Here is a 20,672-nt window from a genome sequence, read left to right on the forward strand (position 1 = left end):
GCTGTTTACCTGAAAAACCAACATTTTCTTAAATACTCAGCACCACAACCAGCAACATGACTCACAAAGTAATTGAGAAGTACTTCATGGTCATTTGGGAAAAAATGGGAAGTCTCGGCAACATATGGCAAGGCTGAAGCAAGAATTAGAACTAATACATAAAAGCTCAATGGACACATTTTAAAATTAAGGAACATTCTTTTTAAAGATAAGACCACAGTCTATGTTCTTTTAATTTCTTTTCTAACTTTTCTGTAATCTCTTCCAAATCAATTAAAAATATTAAAAATATGGTTGAAGCCTCTGTATATGCCTAGCTAATTATTTTCCTCCCCTTCTCCATATGCTATTCTGAATTTGATGTTTATTATTCCGATACATCCCCTTATAAGTTTACCACATGGGTGTGTATAAACAAGAGAGACTGGTAAAGGAGTGTCTGTGTGTACCCAGAAACACTATTTTGCATTTTAAGTATCGTGTTTCACTGTGTATAATGCGCACCCACATTTCTGTGTGCATTCTACATGGGATTATTATGCCCATTGTTACACCCCTGGTATGTAATCATTCCCATATATAATACACATCTCAAAAATTTGGTCATAAAAATACATATTATACATGGCAAAATAGGGTACATATAAATGGAAGCATGTTGTACATATGTTTTCTTAATTTTATAAGACTCATATTTTTATGAAAATCTGTTATTTGACACATCCAACCCTCATAAATAGTTGTTTTCTTCCAACTTTTTTCTTACTTGTTATCATACCCAGGACTAACCTAATACCCAAGCCCCCCAACTTACAAATACCTTTAATAGCACTCTAGGGTGAAAGGGTATGTGCCTTTATGAAGTAATTAGCCTTCATTCACAGCTAGTCCTTGTACTTGACTCTATTATCTACAAAGCTGAAAATGACAGAAACTTCACAGGACCTTGGAATTAAACAGGAAGTCAAAAGAAGGGACTATCATGTATTATTTTCCACATTTATCAAGTCTAGTTTGTTCTTTGTAGTCTGTGTTTATTCACTCAGCCTACTTCTTAAGAGCTTACTTACATGCTGCTGTAAGTTCTGGGGACCCTACAGCAAACAAAATGTAAAAACACCTGCACTCAAAGAGGATAACATTCTAGATCAGGCTGAGAAGTAACTATATAGCATAAAAGCAAGTGCAGCTACTGTGGAGGAAGAGAAAGAAGGCAAGGGGAAGAGAGCACGGGGTGGTTGGCAGAAGCCTCGCTGAGAAAGGGGTATCTGAGCAAACCCAAGGGAGGCCGGCAGGAAGCCATGGAGATGTCCCAGGGACAGCACTCTGGGCACAGGACTGTGGGAGCACTGCCCTCAAGTGAGAATGCATTTGGACCATTTACCTAACATGTTTGGTGTGTCAGGCTATCTTCTGTGTGCTACATTTAAAAAATTTACTTTACACTATGCACACACACATGTGTGTATGTGTGTATAATATATACTTAAAAAAAAAAGAGGCATTTTACCTACCTTGTTTACTGCATACCCTCATGCCCAATATTTTTTTGTTGATATGAATAACCGAATCACCCACCCCATGAAGGTGTATGACAGCATATCCATTTTATAGATGATTAAGCTATAAAATGATCAGGCACTCAGAAATTAAGAGTTGGCTGAGATTAGACAGCAGGAAAACAGAAGAGCCAGATTATAAAATAGAACTGCAACACCTAGACCAGCTCTCAAAACTACTAATTTGTAGGACAAAACACGGAGTCTCCACTGCTCTAAAACAAGAATAAGTATTTTCTTCCCTAGGCCTCAAAATGTCATGTTCAACTTACAATAAAAAAATTACTATACTACAGAATATAATAAGTAAAAACATATTAGAATGGCACATCCTAACAAAATGCAGACTGAGAGCTCAAAATAATCCACTTTTCTAACCTAGGCAAACTATATTTTAGAAAGAAAATTACATCCTTTCCTAACTAAGAGTACTTTTTATTAAAAAAAAAACTTCATTCCAGATGTAAAACTACCTAAGCTTGAATCAAAGCAATACTAAAGTAAGGAATGTTTACTCTGGATATGGTAGTTTTCCTTGCTGATAATATCTCAATCATTTGCTGAACTAAATTTCTGAAATCCATCATAGCACAAATAATTTAAAACTCAAAACATAAGAAAATATTTTTAAAACATTGTGTAATACTGTCTAATCTTTAAAATGCTGGTAAGAACTATATCTGATAAAAATGTACACAAATTTCAAAACATAAAACTTTGAACAACTGTATAACTCACAGCTTAAGACTTTCACTAGTGGCTACTGTCCTCACAGCACTGGAGAAAGATTTCACAATCAGCACACAAACTCATAACTGAAACTTCATTTTAGGAGGACAAAAATGTTTAGGAGGAAAGAAAAGAACTGCAGAAATGTCAGCTGAGCACTCAGCTCCTGAACTTCAAGAGCAAGGAAACCACACATGAGATGGTCAAGCTTCCTTCCATCTCCAGTGACATGACTGTGCTCTTCACATACCTGGAGTAAGAGACTGGTTCTGAAGGAAGAAGCCAGGCTGCTGGGGCTGACCCATGAGGTTGTAGCCCCACAAGGTAGACTGTGGATGGTGTATCATCTGGGAGGAAATGGGCGAGTAATTAGGAGGCACTCGGTATATGTTGCTCTGTGGGTACTCCTTCAACATAAAGTTAAAAAAAAGTTACTTAACTCCACACAGCACACAGATAATGAATGCAAAGTCTTCGCATCTCATTATTAGAGGTAACTCCTATCTCAGTAAGTAAGGCTATTTTTATAAATGGGGACAGGGAAGGCAGGAGTCTCCATATATCTCTGCAAAATACTCTTTTAAATTAAAAGCTTTTCCTTGATTAAAATGTACTTGGTTACAGTGGAGGAAGATGGGAAAAAAGTCTTTTCTAAACTTTGTTTTTAAAATACTAAAAGCACATTTAAAATATCAGTATGTGCCACCGACCACAGCTGAAAGAGCATTTTTAGTTGCAGTCTCCCAATCGTTTCATCTTAGAAGGTCTTCCTGATACATGGGGTCTGCATCGGATTCATGCCAAAGGCCCACAATACTTCAGAACCAGCCAGCCTAGATGGTATGTATTCCAATGCGGAAGACAGCACTGTGTAGGAGCAGACTCCACCCCTATCCTGCAAACGCAATCATCCCCCTTGCACTCCAGGCCTCTGGCTCAGGGCTTCCTCTTCCTTACAGGAACCAAAAGTCTCTCAGGGTCACAATTGCATGTCTCAATTCCCCTGCCACCCCTCCTTCTCTAGTTCAGCCCTGAAGAATGAAGGAAAAACAAATGTCAGGACATTAAAACCTGTACTACATCCCATTGGGAAGAGGCAGCCTCAGGAGTAGTGTGGGAGGAGGAGACATGACCAAGACTCACTTGGGGAATGAGATGAGTTTTAGGTCTTTTACACCTGAAAAGAACAGAAGTCCATCTGTGTGGCTGGACGGGCTGGGAGGCCCAGATTTCAGGGAGTGGCAGTCTGGACCTTATTAAGCACTCCTTCAAGACAAAGGAATACTGGTAGGAAGACCACATGAAAAGATGGCACTGACATTCAGGTGACATCTGAAAATCATGGTGATCAATTCTAGAATAATACTAATCACCAAGCTATCAGAGAGAAAAATACACATGGGCTTGGACACAAACAACAACATTAAGTAAACATGATTTCTAAACACTAAATTGTAAGTATTTTTTCTACTGCACAGCAAAAACATTTCCTTGAATTTCATAGAAAAATGTCTCAAATCAGCTCTCAAGTATTTTTCAGGTGAGGTTAAAAGGAAATGTACTTTATATATTGATTCTGTAAGTTCTATAAAATTATTTCTGAGTTACCATCTTACAGATTTCTGGGTTTTTTTTCAAGAATATGTTGCTGTAAGTAGGGGAGGCTAATAGGCAAACAATAAGTGAAATAGTATTAGATTATGTTTATTTTATCTCGTATAATGTATCAAAATATGGTAAATAAGTAGACTATACAGGAGAGTATGGTGGAATGGTAAACTGAAATCTCAGAAATATCCTATTCAATATATTAGATGGAGACTTATCGAGAGAAAGGCAAAAAGTTCTTTTTCCTTTTAATACGTTACAGATACCAACTGTTCAAAATAGTTACCAACTGTAACTATTTTAGACATGACTTATAATAAAAAAATATAGAGGATGAGATTTTATAGGTCTGAAAAAGTTCTAAATTTGAGAAATTACGAGGTACTGAAATATTAAATATTATTCACAATGGAAGCCAAAAATTAAATAGTTATGAAATGTGGAGGAAGAAAAATCAAGAGCTATAATCCTGATTTTGTTAATTATGACAGCACCTCATTAGCATAATTCTTACAAAAAGGCTTCTACTACTTTCAGCAATGTTGCTGGGAATATAATTTGGACACTAGTAAATCTTCTACCAGACACTCACGAGCCAAAGATCCCTCTACTTCCCGTACTTACATCGACTCTTGAGCTTGATTTTGTCTTGCGCTTCCTTCCCTTTGTTTTCTTCTCCTCATCTGTTGTGGTTTTTCCCTGATCTGACAGCTCAGCTGATTTCCTCTCTGGTTCCTGAGAGATGGGAGATGTGGGCTCTTCCTCTTCCTCCTCAGGAGGCAGGGGCAGCGGCTCGAGGTAGTAACTCCGGGGTTTGGGCATGGGGTGTGTGTGATACAGAAGGAGGTGATGCTGCTCCTCATACTTGATCACCTTACGGTCCATTCGGACAGTCCCGAACCAGGCCCAGGACAGAGGCGCTGGGTTCTTCTGACCCTCAAACAAATCCCATGGGGACACCTTCTGCTTTGTGGACACCTGGAGACCCTGTGTAAAATAACAGTCTATGACCATGCATTCATATCTTTTCCTGATTGGAGGCCAGACTCTCTGAGGACATGGATTCAGAGAACATGTTGGCTGGTATGGGCCTTGGACAGAACTTTAGCACACAGCAGACAGGCTAACTGATTAATTAGTCCAGGGAACACAGCTACATTACGACAGGTCAGAGGTTAGAATCCACACCTTAAAATGCAGTTCTATGGTTCTTTATACCACTGAGGTTCTGTTCAGGTTGTAACACTAGACAAGTCCAGCACTTGCTACTATAAAATGGCATTTTTTCATTTAGTTTTTCTTTAAGCAAAAAATAATATCTAAGAAATGCTACAAAGCTGATCTTACTATACTAAATTATGATCAGTTATAAACCTTTTAGGATAAAACATTTACTGCTTTTAGGATAAAATAAAACTTAACAGTCAAGTTACATTCAGCCTCTCACTGAGCTCAGATAAACTTCAACGCAAACACGTATGGACTTGACTCTATATGGGCACCTTTCATGTACTTAGTAGGCCAGTCTCTGAAGAGTTAAGTCATGTTATTACAGAATTAACTTGTACCAGCAGGTAGAAATAGTCTTTCAACTCAAGCTTCTTTCTACTGAATTCAGAGGAGAAAATGTTATTCTGTTTCGACAAACAGTTTATTTTTAACATGAATTGGTGATGTCCCATAGAACCTACCCTGGCATAACAATTTGAAAATACTCTTCTTCAACATGACCCTGAAAATAACTACTCAGGCACACCAGAAAATATGAGTGTTCCTGTTATTATCCACACATGCTCTTCTTCCGTGAGTGGCTTCACCCAAAACCAAGGCTCAGCCCCATCTGCATGCTTCCTATTATGTCCAGAGATTAGACTTCTTTTCTGGGTGCCAAGACCACATCCCCAAACGCTTCTAAATGTCTCACCACTTGAGAGCCCACTGGTACTGCAAATGCAACTTGCTCACGATTCTAGCTTCTTCTCTCTCCACGAATGCATGGGTACACCTTGGTACTCAAGGTGTTTTGAATCACTGCAGCAGTGCATTTGTTCTATGAGCATAGCTTTCCACATCTCTGAATAAACTCCTGTTCAGAGTTTATTTAAATAAACTCTGAATAAACCACATTTTCTCCTGTCTCCCAGCTAACTCTACCTGTACCACATTTTTTCCTGTCTCCCAGCCAACTCTACCTGTACCACATTTTCCCATCTCCCAGCTAACTCTACCTGTACCACATTTTCCCATCTCCCAGCTAACTCTGAAGCCTTCAAAAATGATTCAAGTGCCAATTTACCTGGAGACACTGCTCCAATGACCAACCTCTCATCTGAGCGTGACGGCTCCTTCTCAGGGTCCCCTAACACTCTGTAACACGGCACCCAAATCTCACCGAATTGTAACTGTCCATCTACCTCTGGATGGTAGGAGGAGCACTGTCTTTCATCTCTGTCATTCTGGAAACCTGTCGTTGCTCATGTTCATTGAAAGTGTCACATACTATTCTTCTGTATTATAGAAAATGCTGTTTAATATCTTATATAAATTCACTTAATTCAAATACAGTTTTAAATGAAGCTCTTGAAAGATGTGACTTATTTTACAATAATACCAATAACCATTACACTTCAATGATATGAATATGCTTTTAAAAATCAGGAAACTAATATGAAGATGTTTTACAGGCTTTACAGAAAGACAAGAAGATAATTCTGTTTTTATAAGTTTATATATATGAGAAACAAACATTTACTCTTGCCTGTTTTTTATCTATAGAGTCGAATCCAGCAATTTTGTTTCCCTTTGTGTCAATCAAGGAACCCATAGGTTCACAAGTGATGACATCACATGTCTGTTTTGGCAAAGGTAGCAACTGTCGAACTTTGTCAATACTTTCAGACCGCTTGTCTCCCAGCTCTTTCTAAAAAAAAAGAGAGAAAGAAAAGAGAAGTGGAATAGAAATAACAATGAAGGCAAAAGTTACCAAGAAGGAAGTTCCCTTATGAGACATTTCCTTTTAGATAGCTGCAAAGTTCTCTAACTTGGAACATGGTCTATGGTGCAGCTCTCATTTAGAGTAGTGAGTGTGTTTCATTTCCTTCATTTCTGGTAGACAACAGAAGACATAAAAAGGCACTCTTGTTACGCAACAATGTCATAGTGCTGAAATGACAAAAATCCTGGGTAGTAATTGCAATCAGAAGTCAGGAGCTGCAGCACCGAACACATTCTCGAATGCAGAGTCAAACCACAAGGTAACTGTTAGTTATTTTATTGTAAGGTCATCCGATATATTAATTTTTTTCCTGTGCTGTTTTTTTTACAATTTATTTCAAAGACTGTGTTAGTCGTTAGTAAAATTAATCAGATTTAGAACTATCAATACAACTGACTATTTTTCAACTGCATGTGCTAGTCCACGCCCAAGTTTATCCTAAATCTAATGTTGGCATTTGGGTTAGACGTTTGGTGATGCATTTCTAAACTTCCTTAAAAATTTAAACATGTTTTATGAATATAAAAGTTTAAAAGAAAAATCATCTAGTTATATGCTTATTACTTTGGGGTACCAGTTAACTTGAATGCAACAAAAAACATTTAGTTTAATGAGTAGTAAATTAGATAAAATGTACTGAATAACAAATCCATAAACAATTTGAGCTCATAATATAAGCAGGTCACAAACTTACTTTCAGCTTCTTTACTAAATTCATGTATGCACGTTTGTTCTCTTCAGACCCCCCTGGGGATGCATTTGACAGGTCAGAGGCCAATGTTCCATTGATTAAAACACCCAGCATATCAAGAACTGTTGTAAATAATTCACTAAGAGGGGACAGAAAATAATTATCTTCACCTTAAAGCAAAAACAAAAACAAAACAAAAAAACAAGATACTTTTAACTAACTGAGAATTTTTATTTAAGGCACAGAATTTTTATTTTTTAAAGATCTTATGTATTTATTTTTAGAGAGGGGAAGGGAGGGAGAAAGACAGGGAGAAAAAAATACATGTGAGATTGGTTGGCTCTCACACGCCCCCAACTGGGCACCTGGCCTGCAACCCAGGCATGTGTTCTGACTGGGAATCAACTCAAGTACCTTTGGGTTTGCAGGCGAGTGCTCAACCCACTGAGCCACACCAACCAGGGTTAAGGCATAGAGTTTTTAATGATACCTAAAAGATGCAGCAGAATTTGTCGTCAGTATATCAAACTAAAGGTGAAACAGTAAGTACGTACTTGTTAGTGTGTATGTCCACGGTTCCGGAAGTGATGATCTGAAGGAGGAGCAGCGCCCAGTCTGTTGTCCACTGGGTGCTCCTCTGCACCGTGTCAAACATTCCTCCCACCTGCACATAAACAGTACAATGAAAAAATGTGCCCTTTGTCAAAGAGAAAAATACCAACCTGTCACTTTACGTAGCCAAATTCTGGTTAATTTGAAAAAGCTCAAAAAAGAAAAAAAGGAGCACCCAAGTATGGCCATATCATCAATAAGAATTACAGCTGACCCCTAAAAATGCAGAGGATTGGGGCAATGAGTTTCCTTTCAGTAGAAAATCCACATATAACTACTACTACAAACCAGTATAATTAGTTTTCTTTCATTCCTAAGTTTTCAGGACACCCACTTGCATGATGAATAGGTCAAAAGCATGTAATGCAATTATCTACAACTCTGTGCTGTCAATTACAATGGAATTCAAGCCTGTTGTCATAACACTTGGAAATATCCAGTAACACAAAAGTACTGATGTGCAGGAGGCTTGGCCTGCGGTCAACTCATTCACACGTGGGAATGAAGTTAAAATCCGCTGCCCAATATCAGGCAAGCCATCTTCCGGAGTAGCCTTCATCTGGCTTGTCCAGTGCTGGGGACGGCAGGGGGGATTCAGTGGAATGTTCAATGTGTGAGGAAATTTTAAATTTCTGTAGACATTCCAGGTAGGATTTGTTTTTATGATCAATTTGATGGAATGTTTGATAAAATGTTGACTTAAATGGCATTTTAAGATGGTTTTTAAATAAGCATAGTAAAGGTTAACATTCATCTCAAAATAATAGTCCTCTAACACCTCCTCTGAGCAGAAGCCAAAAAGGAGAGACTCTCTGGGGCAGGGGTTGCAGAAGGCAATCAATGCTGAAAATACGACTGCAGTCCAAGCCCAAGGTCAGACCAGACAGGAAGGAGGGCAGCCCGGAAAACAAAAGGTTAGCGAGACAGGAGTAGTTACAGAGAACAAACAGCAGAAGGCCTCGCCTTGCCACAAACACTTGTGGCCGTAGGAGAAGTGGGAAGCTATTTTAGATAAGTTTAACTCAGGGAACACATAGAAGTGTCTTACCAAATTTAGGCGAAGTTGCAATGCTTCGTGCATCATCTGCCGTGCTTTCATGTCGTCTTGGTATCGCTCTTCTCTCCAGTTACTTAAGATCTAAATCAGACAATAAAATTTTAAAACCCCCAAATTTGTTTCCCATTAAAATATATTTTTTAAATATTTAAACAGAGCTTTTCACTGACAGTCGAAAATAACTTCAGTTTAACCCATTAGCAAATACTGAAAGTTTCCTCCCCTTCCACCATGAGGACAGAAATCTGGCTATTTCTTTGTCATTACCTTTCTAGGAGGTAGAGGAAGAACCTACTCTAATTACTCAGTGACAAGTCTTTAAAAATGTTTTAGAAGACCATCAAGTTAAACACTAACAAAAATAAAGCTTATTTCTTAAATACAGTTGACCCTTGACCAACATGGCTTTGAACTGTGCAGGTTCACTTTTATGTGGCTTTTTCCAATAAATATGCAGTCGGCTCTTTGTAAACCTGGGTTTCACACCTGCGAAACTGTGTTTTTAATTGGAGGTTGAAAATTCATGGATTGTGAAAGGACGACTATAATGTACTCTTCTGTGCCATTTTATATAAGGGACTTGAGTATCTGCTGATTTTGGTTTTTGAGGTGGGTCTTGGAACCAATCTCCTGTGGATACACCAAGGGACCACTGAAGTTTCCGCAAGGCAAAGTTATACAGATTTTTTATTGCATGAGGGTGAGTGCCCCTAAACTTCATGTTATTCAAGGGTCAAGTGCACATCAGTTCTTTGATCTTATAGAGATAAGTACTGGACAGACAAAATTACATTTCATACCAGGCTTGGGTTATATTTCTAGGAACATGTGAATCCTAGCAAATATATTATTTTGGTGTACTATTAAAGTAGAATCTTGCTATTGATAGATTTGTCTTCTCTATAGATTATATATATATGTATAATTTTTAAAGATATGACAATATGTACATTAGTCAAGTGGTATATCAATTTATGCAGTGAGTGCTTCTTCACTGATTCAGAGTAATTTTGGGAAAGGGAAGGATTCCTTAAGAAATGGCTCAAGTGGGCCACTCCCCAGATCCAGATGGCATGAGCAAAAAAAACAACTCTTCCCAAGAAACCCACACTGCCCGCTCTTGAAATAATAGTGTTAAATAATGAGTATCATCTTAAAAGAGTTGAAATGAGTTACATGCAAAAGTATACCAGCGCCAACAGATGACGTGTAAGTACACCACATGGTAAGAATACTTCCCTTATTTCCCAAGGCTGACTTAAGGGTGCATGATAGCTAATAAAGCACACAAGTTGTCATGAAGCTTACATTCAAGGAGCAGGACAAATAACAATAAATCAGGTGTAACAAATGGTGTGAACCAGGACAAGGGACAGAGAATGACCACAGTCCTATTTTTAGAGTGATCATGGAGGGCCTCCCGAAGGAGGTGGTATCTGAGCAGAGGCCTGATGAAGTGAGGGAGATGACCATGCTCATATGTGAGAGGAAAGCCTTCCGGGTGAAGAGAAGAGAAGATGCAAAGGTGCCACAATGAGAATTTGCTTGGCAAGTTCAAGGAACAGCCATGTGGCCACTATGAAAAGAATGGAGCGCACAAGGCCATGACTAATAGGAATCAAGGGAGCAGTGAGAGCCAATGCCATCTCATGGGAGGCCCTATAGGCTCAGACTTTGATTTTTATTCTAGGTATAGTAAGAATCATTTCAGCATTTCGGTTACCAAAAAAAAAAAAATGTGATCCACATTGTTTTATTTTATATTATATTTTACTGATTATAGTATTACGGTTGTCCTAATTTTTACTGCTTTGGCCCCTCAACTGGTACCCCTCTTCCTTCCAGCAGTACTGCCCCCTCAGTTCATGCCCCTGGGTCATGCGTGTAAGTTCTTTGGCTTCTCCATTTCCTATGCTGTTCTTCACTTCCCCCTGTCTATTTTGTTCCTACCAATTATGGTTCTTATTCACTGTAGCATTTCTCCATTCTCCCCCCTTCCCAGCTGATAACCCTCCAAATGATCTCCATATCTAAGCTTCTGTTCCTGTTCTGGTTGTTTGCTTAGTTTGTTTGGGTTGTTTTTGTTTTGTTTTTGGATTCAGTTGTTGATGGCTGTGAATTTGTTGCCTTTTTAATGTTCACGGTGATTTAAAAAGGATCACTCTGGCTGCTGGCAGAGAATAGATTTGCCATATCCAAAGGTAGGAGACAATAGGAGAACCAAGTAAACATCCCTGTTCATGTTTATCTACACCACCCAAAGGAAAAACGTGGTGTCATAGAACCCCAGCACCACAGGAGGGCTCCACTGGGCTCTGCAGCAGGATAAAACACCCCACAAGATTGAAACACTGCTCTATTCCATGATCTCCAGTTGCTAATCTGCTCACTAGTTTCCTGTGGTACAGAGAATGCGAGTGCCAGAAGAATTGTAGCTGGTGGAAAGACAAAGTCCATATTCTTTATAAAAGAACTAAAATGCCTTCTGATTTCTAAATGAGTATCTTGTGCACTTGACTGGCATCAGTCTGGCTCTAGCAGTAAAATAAAATCGAGTTTCTGAATCTATAGGGCCCAAGCTGAGACCCTGCCTGATATGCGGAAGCCAGTTAGGACCTGGAGCTCTATTCCGGTCTTACTGCCATGCCGACAGGGACAGGGCTGCTCCAGAGCCCCTCCCTTGAGGCAAGGTCGGAAGAGGAGCAGATATGCCAAAGTTAGATGCACTGTTGAAAAATGTTTCTTTTATAGACTGTAGATTTTATCCAATGCATAGTTAATATAAAACTGTTAATCTTATAGTGACTACAATGCTTGGTAGGAGAACAGGGCATGGAATATGCCTCCCCGCATCCAGTCAAACTGTGGTGTGTCCTTATTACTTTAATCTTATTATTTGAAAAGAAAACAAATGCCACTGGAAAGATATCTGCTGGGCTTAATTCTCTACCATACTTTATCTTTGGGGTTCTCAACCTTCGGGCATCAGACTGGGATGGGTCTGCGGGTGTTAGGAACTGAGCTGCACAGCAGGAGTGGGGCTTAAGTGTGATGCGCTTGAACCATCCCAAACCACCCCCCTCGCCCTGGTGCGTGGAAGAAGTGTCTTCCACAAAACCAGCCCCTGGTGCCAAAAAGGTTGGGGGCTGCTGCTTTACCTGATTAACTTGATTCTGGAGGGACGTTAGGAGGCCTTCTCGTTGTTCATCTTGTCCCTTAAGGCAGGTAAGAACCAGCGAGAGGAACGGTTGTTGACTCAAAAGAGACATACTACAAAGGAAGTAATGATAGCAGATCCAGTTAGAAAGAATGGATTACTTCCTGCGCAACACCAATTCCTCGCCCTTGAGTTACTAATTCATACTTATTTTACTATTAGAAAATGGAGAGTTAAATTATATCTCTACTAATTATATTAAAAGCTACTGTAATGCTTCTAAATAATTTAATATTGAAGGCATTCCCAAAACTAGCATAAATTCATACTGCAAATGAGTGCATGGGGGGGGTGCATGGAGAAGAGGATTTTATTTTATATCAGTTAGCTGCATTTAAAAATACACATAAGAAGCAATACCAATTTATACACAAAGTAAAATTAAAAAATTTAAAAATTCCTCTCACACAAAACTCGTAAGGTCCAAGCCAATCCAATTGTTGTGCTTATTTTATTTTTCAGCACATTTCTTAAGACCAAAGAGTGCAGCATTTATTGATAAGGCTGAAGTCAGCACCTGGGCCTGAGGAGCCCAGACAGAGAGGGTTTGGTGTGACTTGCAGTGTGCAGTCCCACCAGCCTCAAAGGCTCAACTTGAAAAGGCGTGTAAGACATTTGGTGAAAATTCTATTAAGAATTCTTCAATTATTGGAGAACAACTAATGAATCATACTGATAAACTAATTGCTACACTGGAAAGATAAGCTTAAAATGAGACTGAGGCCAAAATACTTCATGTTATATCAGCAGAGCTGAGAGAGATTGAGTTCGGAAGGGCCGTTTTGAAACATTTTAATACCATTTGTCCTCTCTGTGGCAAGTGAGGCGAAGGGCACACAATCTCCCATTAACTAAGACACTTTGAGAAGTGAGTTGAGTCATCTGGCTAGTTACTGAATGCTGCCAAGCATGAGGGAACAATCAGGCAACAAAATACATTCAAAGGGAGGTCTCTACCGAATGGACTGGAGTTTAGAGGACAGGCTTAGAAGCCAGACCACCTGGGCTGAAGCCCAGCTTTTAATTTCTTTAGTGGTGTGTCCTTAAGAGATTAACTGAACTTTTCAGCGCATCAATTTCTTCATCTGTAAAAAGTGTATAATAAGAGCACCTACTGCATGATTGCTGTGAGATTTTAAAAGTTCAAGAATGTACGAAATATATTTTATATAGGAGCTGGCATTTTATAAGAGTTCAATAAATGGCAGCTACCAAAATGTTATCAATAGAAGAAAAGAAACCTGTATGTTCAATTTTTTTTTTAAGTAGAAGAAATTTCCATTATTTCCCTTTATGCCATGGTACTAAATTCATTGTGTTTTCATATTTGCGTGTGGTCTTAGACTTCCTCATCACAGTCAGTTTTCAAAGACAATTATTTCATATCTTTTCTAGGGCATAAAATAAACTAAGAAAACATCAAATTTTGTGGTTTATGAGTTTTAATGTCTAACCTAGAACAAGAGTCTTAAATGCTAAAAATATTAGTAACTATTTCAAGGTCCAATAAGACAGAACTAGAAGTAATCCTTTGCATTTTAAACAAACAAACAAAAAATCTAAGTAATAAAAAAATGAATAGTAATTAAAAGAACATAGGGACCAAGTGGATGGCCAGATCTGATTCAGCATGTATGCAGTAGGGCTAAGGAGTCCATAGTTTTAATATTTCAGCAGCGATTTGGATACACAGAATTGAGAACTTATGTGGTAAATGTCATAACCTGAATCTTGGTAGGAACAGTGCCTTACCTAACAAAACACTTTCTGTATCATTTAAGAACAAAATTTCAGGAACTCGAGGGGCAGCAATCATGCACACTTGCCAAGTGCGAGATGTTCTTCTTCAGAATCTTACAAAAGAGGCGCACCTGCCAGCCATACCTTTTCTGTTTTTGTCTGTCTCTTTCTTTTTTGGAGGAAGAGCCCAAGTGCTGTCCCTTCTCCAGCTCTTCCCCAGCAGCTTTCAACACTCTTCCTTGCACAGAGGTCGGCAGCCTGGCAATCAGGGGGGCCACCAGCCACACGCCCCTGCGCTCAGAGGAACTGGAGTCAGAAACACGCGTTACACCCAGTGAGGCACCCTTTTCTCTGCTCTCAGGGTTATAACAGGAATTCCGATGTAACACTCTTATGCACAAGACATACTGATTACTCTACAATTTCCCTTTCATTTCTATACTATTGTTCCTCTTGCCAAATACCAGATATTTGCATACACTTCCACCCATGCTTATGTAAGTTAATAAAAGGTGGGGTTCTGGGAGGTGACGGTAACTAAACTTCTTTTTTAAAAATCTATAAAAGTCTTTTTCCATGATTCTGGCTCTTTGATTAGCAACAGTCCTTTGGTCCAACAAGCAATACACTTTTCTGTCATGATTAAGATATGAAATGTTCTGATTATGTTTAAGCATACTGGTAACCAGTTTTTAAAATTTTAGAATTTACTAGTTATACTTTATAGTCCAGCAGTGTCCAACCTGCGGCCCAAGGGCTGCATGCAACCCAGGATGGCTGTGAATGAGGCCCAACACAATACTGTAAATTTACTTAAAACATGAGATTTTTTGTGATTATGTGTTGCAATGCATTTAATGTGTGGCACAAGAAATTCTTCTTCTTCCAGTGTGTGGTGCAGAGACATCAAAAGGTTGGACAACCTTGATCTCCTCTTGGCAAAATGATGAAATACAAGGAGATCTGCCTTTCATGATTATTATTTGTACAAAACTGCCAATTGTAAAGAAGGCAGAAAACACTGTTTCCTATATAAAGGATATACACTGGACAGAGTAGCCTCAGGGGACACTGTGGAAAGTGATCCATCCTGAATATGTCATCTGTGGTTCCAAGGGGCTGGCCTAATGAACTTACTATTTAGAACACTAAGACATCATCCACCCCATAGGGTTACCCCTTATCATGTTATTAAATAGTGATAACTGACACAAGTGTTTTCCTCTCATTCCTGTAGCTTCATGAAAACAAAAAAAACTACATTATGCAAATAAAACACCCTGTTACATGTGGAAAATTAACAAGAGACTAATAAAAGTACAGGAAAAGTACCTTAGAAATGTCTTTATTCCATTCTGCCTCGGGCTACTTGTGTCAGTGCTTCCGATCCCGTTCGGGTTGAAGAGGCTCATACCGGGATTAGAAGAGTTATTGTTCAGGTCGGCAGACTGCTGGAATACCTCTATGGTTGCCTTGGCAATATTGTCCAGTAAGTTGTTCATTTCAGCCACTGAACCAGAGCCCTAGCATCAGACATGAAAAATACTAGCACACAGACGTTTTCCTTTATTCTCAAACATCAACATGTCTTTGCTTTTTGTAAAATATTACGCATATACGTGACTTTCAGATATACTCACAGGGTCCTTCAAGCACTGCTTAATCATTAACTGAAGTTCTAGCCAGGACTGCCTCAGTGTCCACTGTTCCAGATTCTGGGGTAAATGGAAATAAAAATGCATTAGGAATAATAAGCACATCTTAAAATACTGTAAGTCCCTGCCTCGAAGAAGAGTAGAAGAACAATATACAATAAAGGGGTCTACAGGGATCCTCTGCTTTTCAACAGATTGCGCTAAGCCACTTCACTTTCACAAAAGACCTACATTACACCAGCTTTGGCTAACAGAAGGAAATCCAGAGAGTGAAAATAGCAACATGGCATTCAGGGTCTGCTGTGCAGTGAGCTGCCACAGAGACCAACACCCTGAGCAGCAAGAGCGGCCCTGCGAACCTCTTTCCCAGGGAACCACACTCAGCATCAAGCGATCAAGACTCTGAACCGTGCCTGTGGCCACCTGTGCTTTTCCTTGATCTTTTGTACATTCAGTAGCAAGGTGTCTCTTAAAGATCAGAAAAGCCCTAAGAGAGCTTGTAAGAGTGCTACACTTAACATAAAACTGACATAATTAAGCATTTTGGTCACAGTGAATGACATAAGTGCATTAAATTTGGGGTATGGGAATGCTCAAAAAAATTTCCACATAAATTAATGGTAATTGATTCTTCACTTTTTACCATTTTTGCTTACAAAACATTTCCCAGGAACACTCTACTTTCCAATAATGGGTATATATACGGATCAAAAGGCTGCCAAGTCTATTATACACATTCATTGTAAACACAAAGAAATCCATAGCAACATTAAAATAATGTGCCTCATTCAGCTGAGCACTAGAAATAACTAAGATAAACATGTCTTCTGTCAAAATCTAAGCGACCCTATTCCAAAGTGATTTCAATATTTTTTGAATAAAACATTTAACACAGTCCCCCCACAAAGCTTATTTTCATGCAATTATGGTACTGACTTAAAAATATCAATATTTACAGGATGACTGCACGTAATTGGCAGTATCTACCTATAGCTAGCCAGCTATAAAGTGTGGCAATAACACAGAACATAAAATGGGGAGAATAAAAATGTGAATTAATTGAATTAGTTGAGAAGAATTAGTTAGCAATGATAAAATGAGACCATCATTTTGGTTATAACTACAAAGAATGTGTCAAGTGACAGAAACATGACCTTTAAACGATCATCACTCACTTGCAGAATGCGCTTAATGTGCTGCCTTTGCAGGTTGTCCCCCTCAGGACACTCCTTAATGCCGTGAGGATAACAAATAAGCTGCAATAGTTTCTGTGCTTGCATGTTTGAGAGCACAGGGTCCAGTATGAGTTCTTTGTCTGTGCATAATCTCTCAGGTTCTTTTAAACAATGTTCTCCTACCCATTCCTAAAAATAATACAGCAGTTAGACTGGTAGGCACAGATTTCTACAAGCATATGTTAACATGTACTAAGTTCATGGCACACGATGGACTATAAAGTAGACAGGAATCTTCCCATTAATAAAATATTACACACAAAAATGGTGGCAGAAGTTTTGAAAACAAAATTTCTAATATTTTAACTTCTTTAAAACACAAAGTAAAACCTTGGCTAAAGAGTTTTAAAAATACAGATATGTAAAAAAAAAAGTAAAGAAGAGAAAGCTAAGGAAAGTAAGGAAAATATTGGCATATTTCAATTGGAAAATGGGTTCCTGCTCTAGGAACCGTTTTGTCATCAGTATTTTTAATTTGCTCTAAGGACCATGAGTCTACACCCCAATATGCCATTTTTATGGAATGCATTCTAGTACATTTTACTGAATAGAACGTAACATAACACTGTAAAAAGTGTCTCCCTTTTTGATATTATTATAAGTAATTATTTGTGCACATATACTCTCTCTGTAACTATTTTCTTAGGATAGTGTCACAGAAGTGCAACTGTAGGGTCAAGTATAGCAAAAATTTAAGGCTATTAATGTATATGGCTAATTGGCCTCCAGAAAGTTTCTACCAATTTAAACTCCTATCACCTTTTCTTCATCATTTTTTCAAAGGAAAACTCATACTAAATGAGCTAAGAGATCACCAACTGTCTCCGAGCCCTACTGAACTCAGGTCCATTTCAGAGGAAACCTGTTTCGTAACTGCACCAGGGGCTTGAGGCTGCTCTCTGGCACAGTCACCCGAGGAGCCTGCTAAAACTCCAGAACCCCGGCTCTACGACAGGTCGACTCAGTCCATCTCAGAGAGCGAGACCAGGTGTCAGTCATATTTGAAGGCATCAAAAAAATTTCTTTAACTCCTCAGGTAATTCTAATATACTCTCACAGTTGAGAACCAATGAACAACTCAATACCCTCTTAATACCTATACAACTGTTTAGCTAACTTTTATCATAATTATAAAATACACCTTAATAAAAACACAACCCTGTAAACATTAGGAAAGTAAAAAAGAGTATATATGATATGCCATGATTCTTTTGATAAGAAAAAAGAAATTTTAAAAAGAGACATGAAAAGTTAAACCAGAAAATCATAAAAATGATCACCTAAGGCAGGGAGCGACAGGGCAGAAGGGATAGGGAGAGAGGACTCATCACTGAGTACAGCTTTTTGCATAGTTGGCATGTGGAAGCATGCTATTCTTAAGACAGAGCTGGGGGGAGAAAGAAATCTAAACTGAATGTAAACAAAAACAAATAAAATGAATTCTGCATCAAGTGACTAACATAATACACACTGAAGGAAAAATCCAAATGACTTTTTAATACAATACTGTAAACCCTTAAGGAAGAATGACAAACAAATCTTCAAATCCTTTTAGTAGGCTTGTTTTTCCTTGTGGTATGAGTGTAGCAATTCTGAAACTATTACAGGTATACTGTAGAATTAAGCAAACAGTAAATGGGTTAATGTCATTGGGAGTAGGGGTTCTTACTGTGGAAGAGGGGGGACATAATGAACTTTGTAGGGTTGAAATGGTATTAAATATATCAGTATGAACTCATGGTTTACCCACACATTTATGTATGTAGATGTTTTTCCTTGGCTCTGTCTGTCCTCTGAAAGGGCCTAGAAGCAATGAACACACATGGCCCATGGCAATGAGCATACATGGTGGTGACCTTGGTTTTTAAATACCATCCTTGACTAACTAAGACCAAGGTTCTTTTGAGGAATGAGTAATTACAGGTCTGGGGCAGAAAAAGTACAAAAGGAGACATAACATTATAAAAATGAAAACAACAACAACAACAAAAATAAAAACAAGATAAAGGCATGTCCAAATAACATGACAACCAATATGAAAAGATTTGCACTGGAAAAATCTGGGACAATTTGAACATGAAAATAACTAAGGACAGTAAATTATAATCCATGTGGAAAATAAATAAATATAAATAAGGGGGAAAAATAAGGGTAGGCTCTTCCTTGGGGAAGAATGAGGGAGTTTGATGAGAATATTTGCTTTGTCTTAAAGTGTCTCCCCAAAGACTGATTATTAACTGCAAGGGGAAAAATAATTATACAGTAGAGAAATCATACAATGGAGACATCTTGATCAAAATTAACATCACCAATGAGGTGCAAATGGACATCATGTGCCTTCAGATGTGATTACCTGAGAAGAACACAACATTACTTCTGCAGTATCTTGGCCAGGAATGCATAATCTGAAGCTAATCTACAGGAAACTTCAGACAAATCCAACATAATTGGGACAATTGACAAAATTGGAATGTGGCCTATAGGTGAGAAAAAATTACTGTACCAATGCTAAATTTCCTGAGGTTTTAAACTATATTTTGCTTATGTTAATAAACACTGAAGTATTAAAAAGTAAAAAAGAATAATGTATGCCAACTACTCTCAAATGGTCAGAAAAAAATTTTTAAGCATATATACCACATTTACACACACATATATAATTATAAAGCAAATGTGGTAAAATGTAAAACGTTAATGAGTCTGTATAAATGATATACTAGAATTCTTTATTACTATTACAACTTTTCAGCAAATCTGAAATTATTTCAAAACAAAGTTAGAAGGAAAAAAAAAGGTCCACCTATGTACAAGTGTTGTACAATAGTGAGAATCTCTTTCCAAAAGGACAGTTACATATTCAAACATATTCAAAGGTCAATACCTGTTGACAGATAGTCCTCAGTACATATCTAGCATATTCTCTTAAATTGGCAGTTTCTATGGAAATGATTTTCCCACAGGGCTTTGAATTTTGTGAGGCAGTCCAAATATCATCAGCATTCCCATCACGTCGTAAACCCCTCATGCCGAAGTCATCATTCTTTAAAGAGCTGACATTGTTATTGCCAATTTTGGCATCTCCTAAATAACAGAATCACAAAAGCAAAATCACACAAGTTCAAAATATTGCCAAGCATTTGAAAAGTAAGTGAGGCAAGCTTTCAGGGACTTCAAGTACGTGAATGGTATCATTATCACATAGTAGTTCAGCAATGAAGAGAATGGATCAGAGAGGATAAATGCGAGAACCTAGAGAAGTTTCATCAGACATGAGGAAAAAAGCAAGCTCAAGACTCAATCTTTATTTTGTTTATAGAATTAAGGATGCTTTCCCCAAACTTGGAAAGGCCATTATAAATCACACTTAATAATCACAGAACATTGATTTCATCAATACTTCAAGCATGAATGTATTCAGATTCATTTGACTTGTAGACAAGAAAAAAATGGGTTACTCACCCTTCAAGATGTCCCTTTTCCACTTCTTCTCTTATAATGACTTATTTTCTATCCATAGGTCAAGAGAAAAGTTTTGCCTTAGCCCACCTTACTATCAACTTCTTGACAAGAGAGA

The 20,672-nt window shown here is 38.2% G+C and overlaps 2 protein-coding genes across 3 annotated transcripts in view; one reads left to right on the forward strand and one right to left on the reverse strand.

The window, feature by feature from the left end:
* MED12L (mediator complex subunit 12L) overlaps window positions 1-20,672 on the reverse strand; it is a 315,205-nt gene that overhangs the window by 38,493 nt on the left and 256,040 nt on the right. For both annotated transcript variants that reach the window (XM_053667213.1, XM_053667212.1), the window contains 12 exons: window positions 19,980-20,179; window positions 17,039-17,227; window positions 15,849-15,923; window positions 15,541-15,731; window positions 14,353-14,514; window positions 12,410-12,521; window positions 9,243-9,332; window positions 8,137-8,246; window positions 7,586-7,721; window positions 6,655-6,816; window positions 4,521-4,883; window positions 2,539-2,695 (listed from right to left, as the gene is read on the reverse strand). In XM_053667213.1, coding sequence (XP_053523188.1) covers window positions 2,539-2,695; window positions 4,521-4,883; window positions 6,655-6,816; window positions 7,586-7,721; window positions 8,137-8,246; window positions 9,243-9,332; window positions 12,410-12,521; window positions 14,353-14,514; window positions 15,541-15,731; window positions 15,849-15,923; window positions 17,039-17,227; window positions 19,980-20,179 — 1,947 coding nt within the window. The remainder of the gene's footprint in view (window positions 1-2,538; window positions 2,696-4,520; window positions 4,884-6,654; window positions 6,817-7,585; window positions 7,722-8,136; window positions 8,247-9,242; window positions 9,333-12,409; window positions 12,522-14,352; window positions 14,515-15,540; window positions 15,732-15,848; window positions 15,924-17,038; window positions 17,228-19,979; window positions 20,180-20,672) is intronic.
* The window catches only part of P2RY12 (purinergic receptor P2Y12), a 47,248-nt gene continuing 33,631 nt past the window's right edge, over window positions 7,056-20,672 (forward strand). The window contains exon 1 of the mRNA XM_037136105.2: window positions 7,056-7,150. The gene's annotated coding sequence lies outside the window, so the exon portion shown is untranslated. The remainder of the gene's footprint in view (window positions 7,151-20,672) is intronic.

This window comes from Artibeus jamaicensis, unplaced genomic scaffold (genome assembly GCF_021234435.1).
Source record: "Artibeus jamaicensis isolate MK-2021 breed Jamaican fruit bat unplaced genomic scaffold, CSHL_Jam_final contig_466, whole genome shotgun sequence".
NCBI classification, from domain to species: Eukaryota; Metazoa; Chordata; class Mammalia; order Chiroptera; family Phyllostomidae; genus Artibeus; species Artibeus jamaicensis.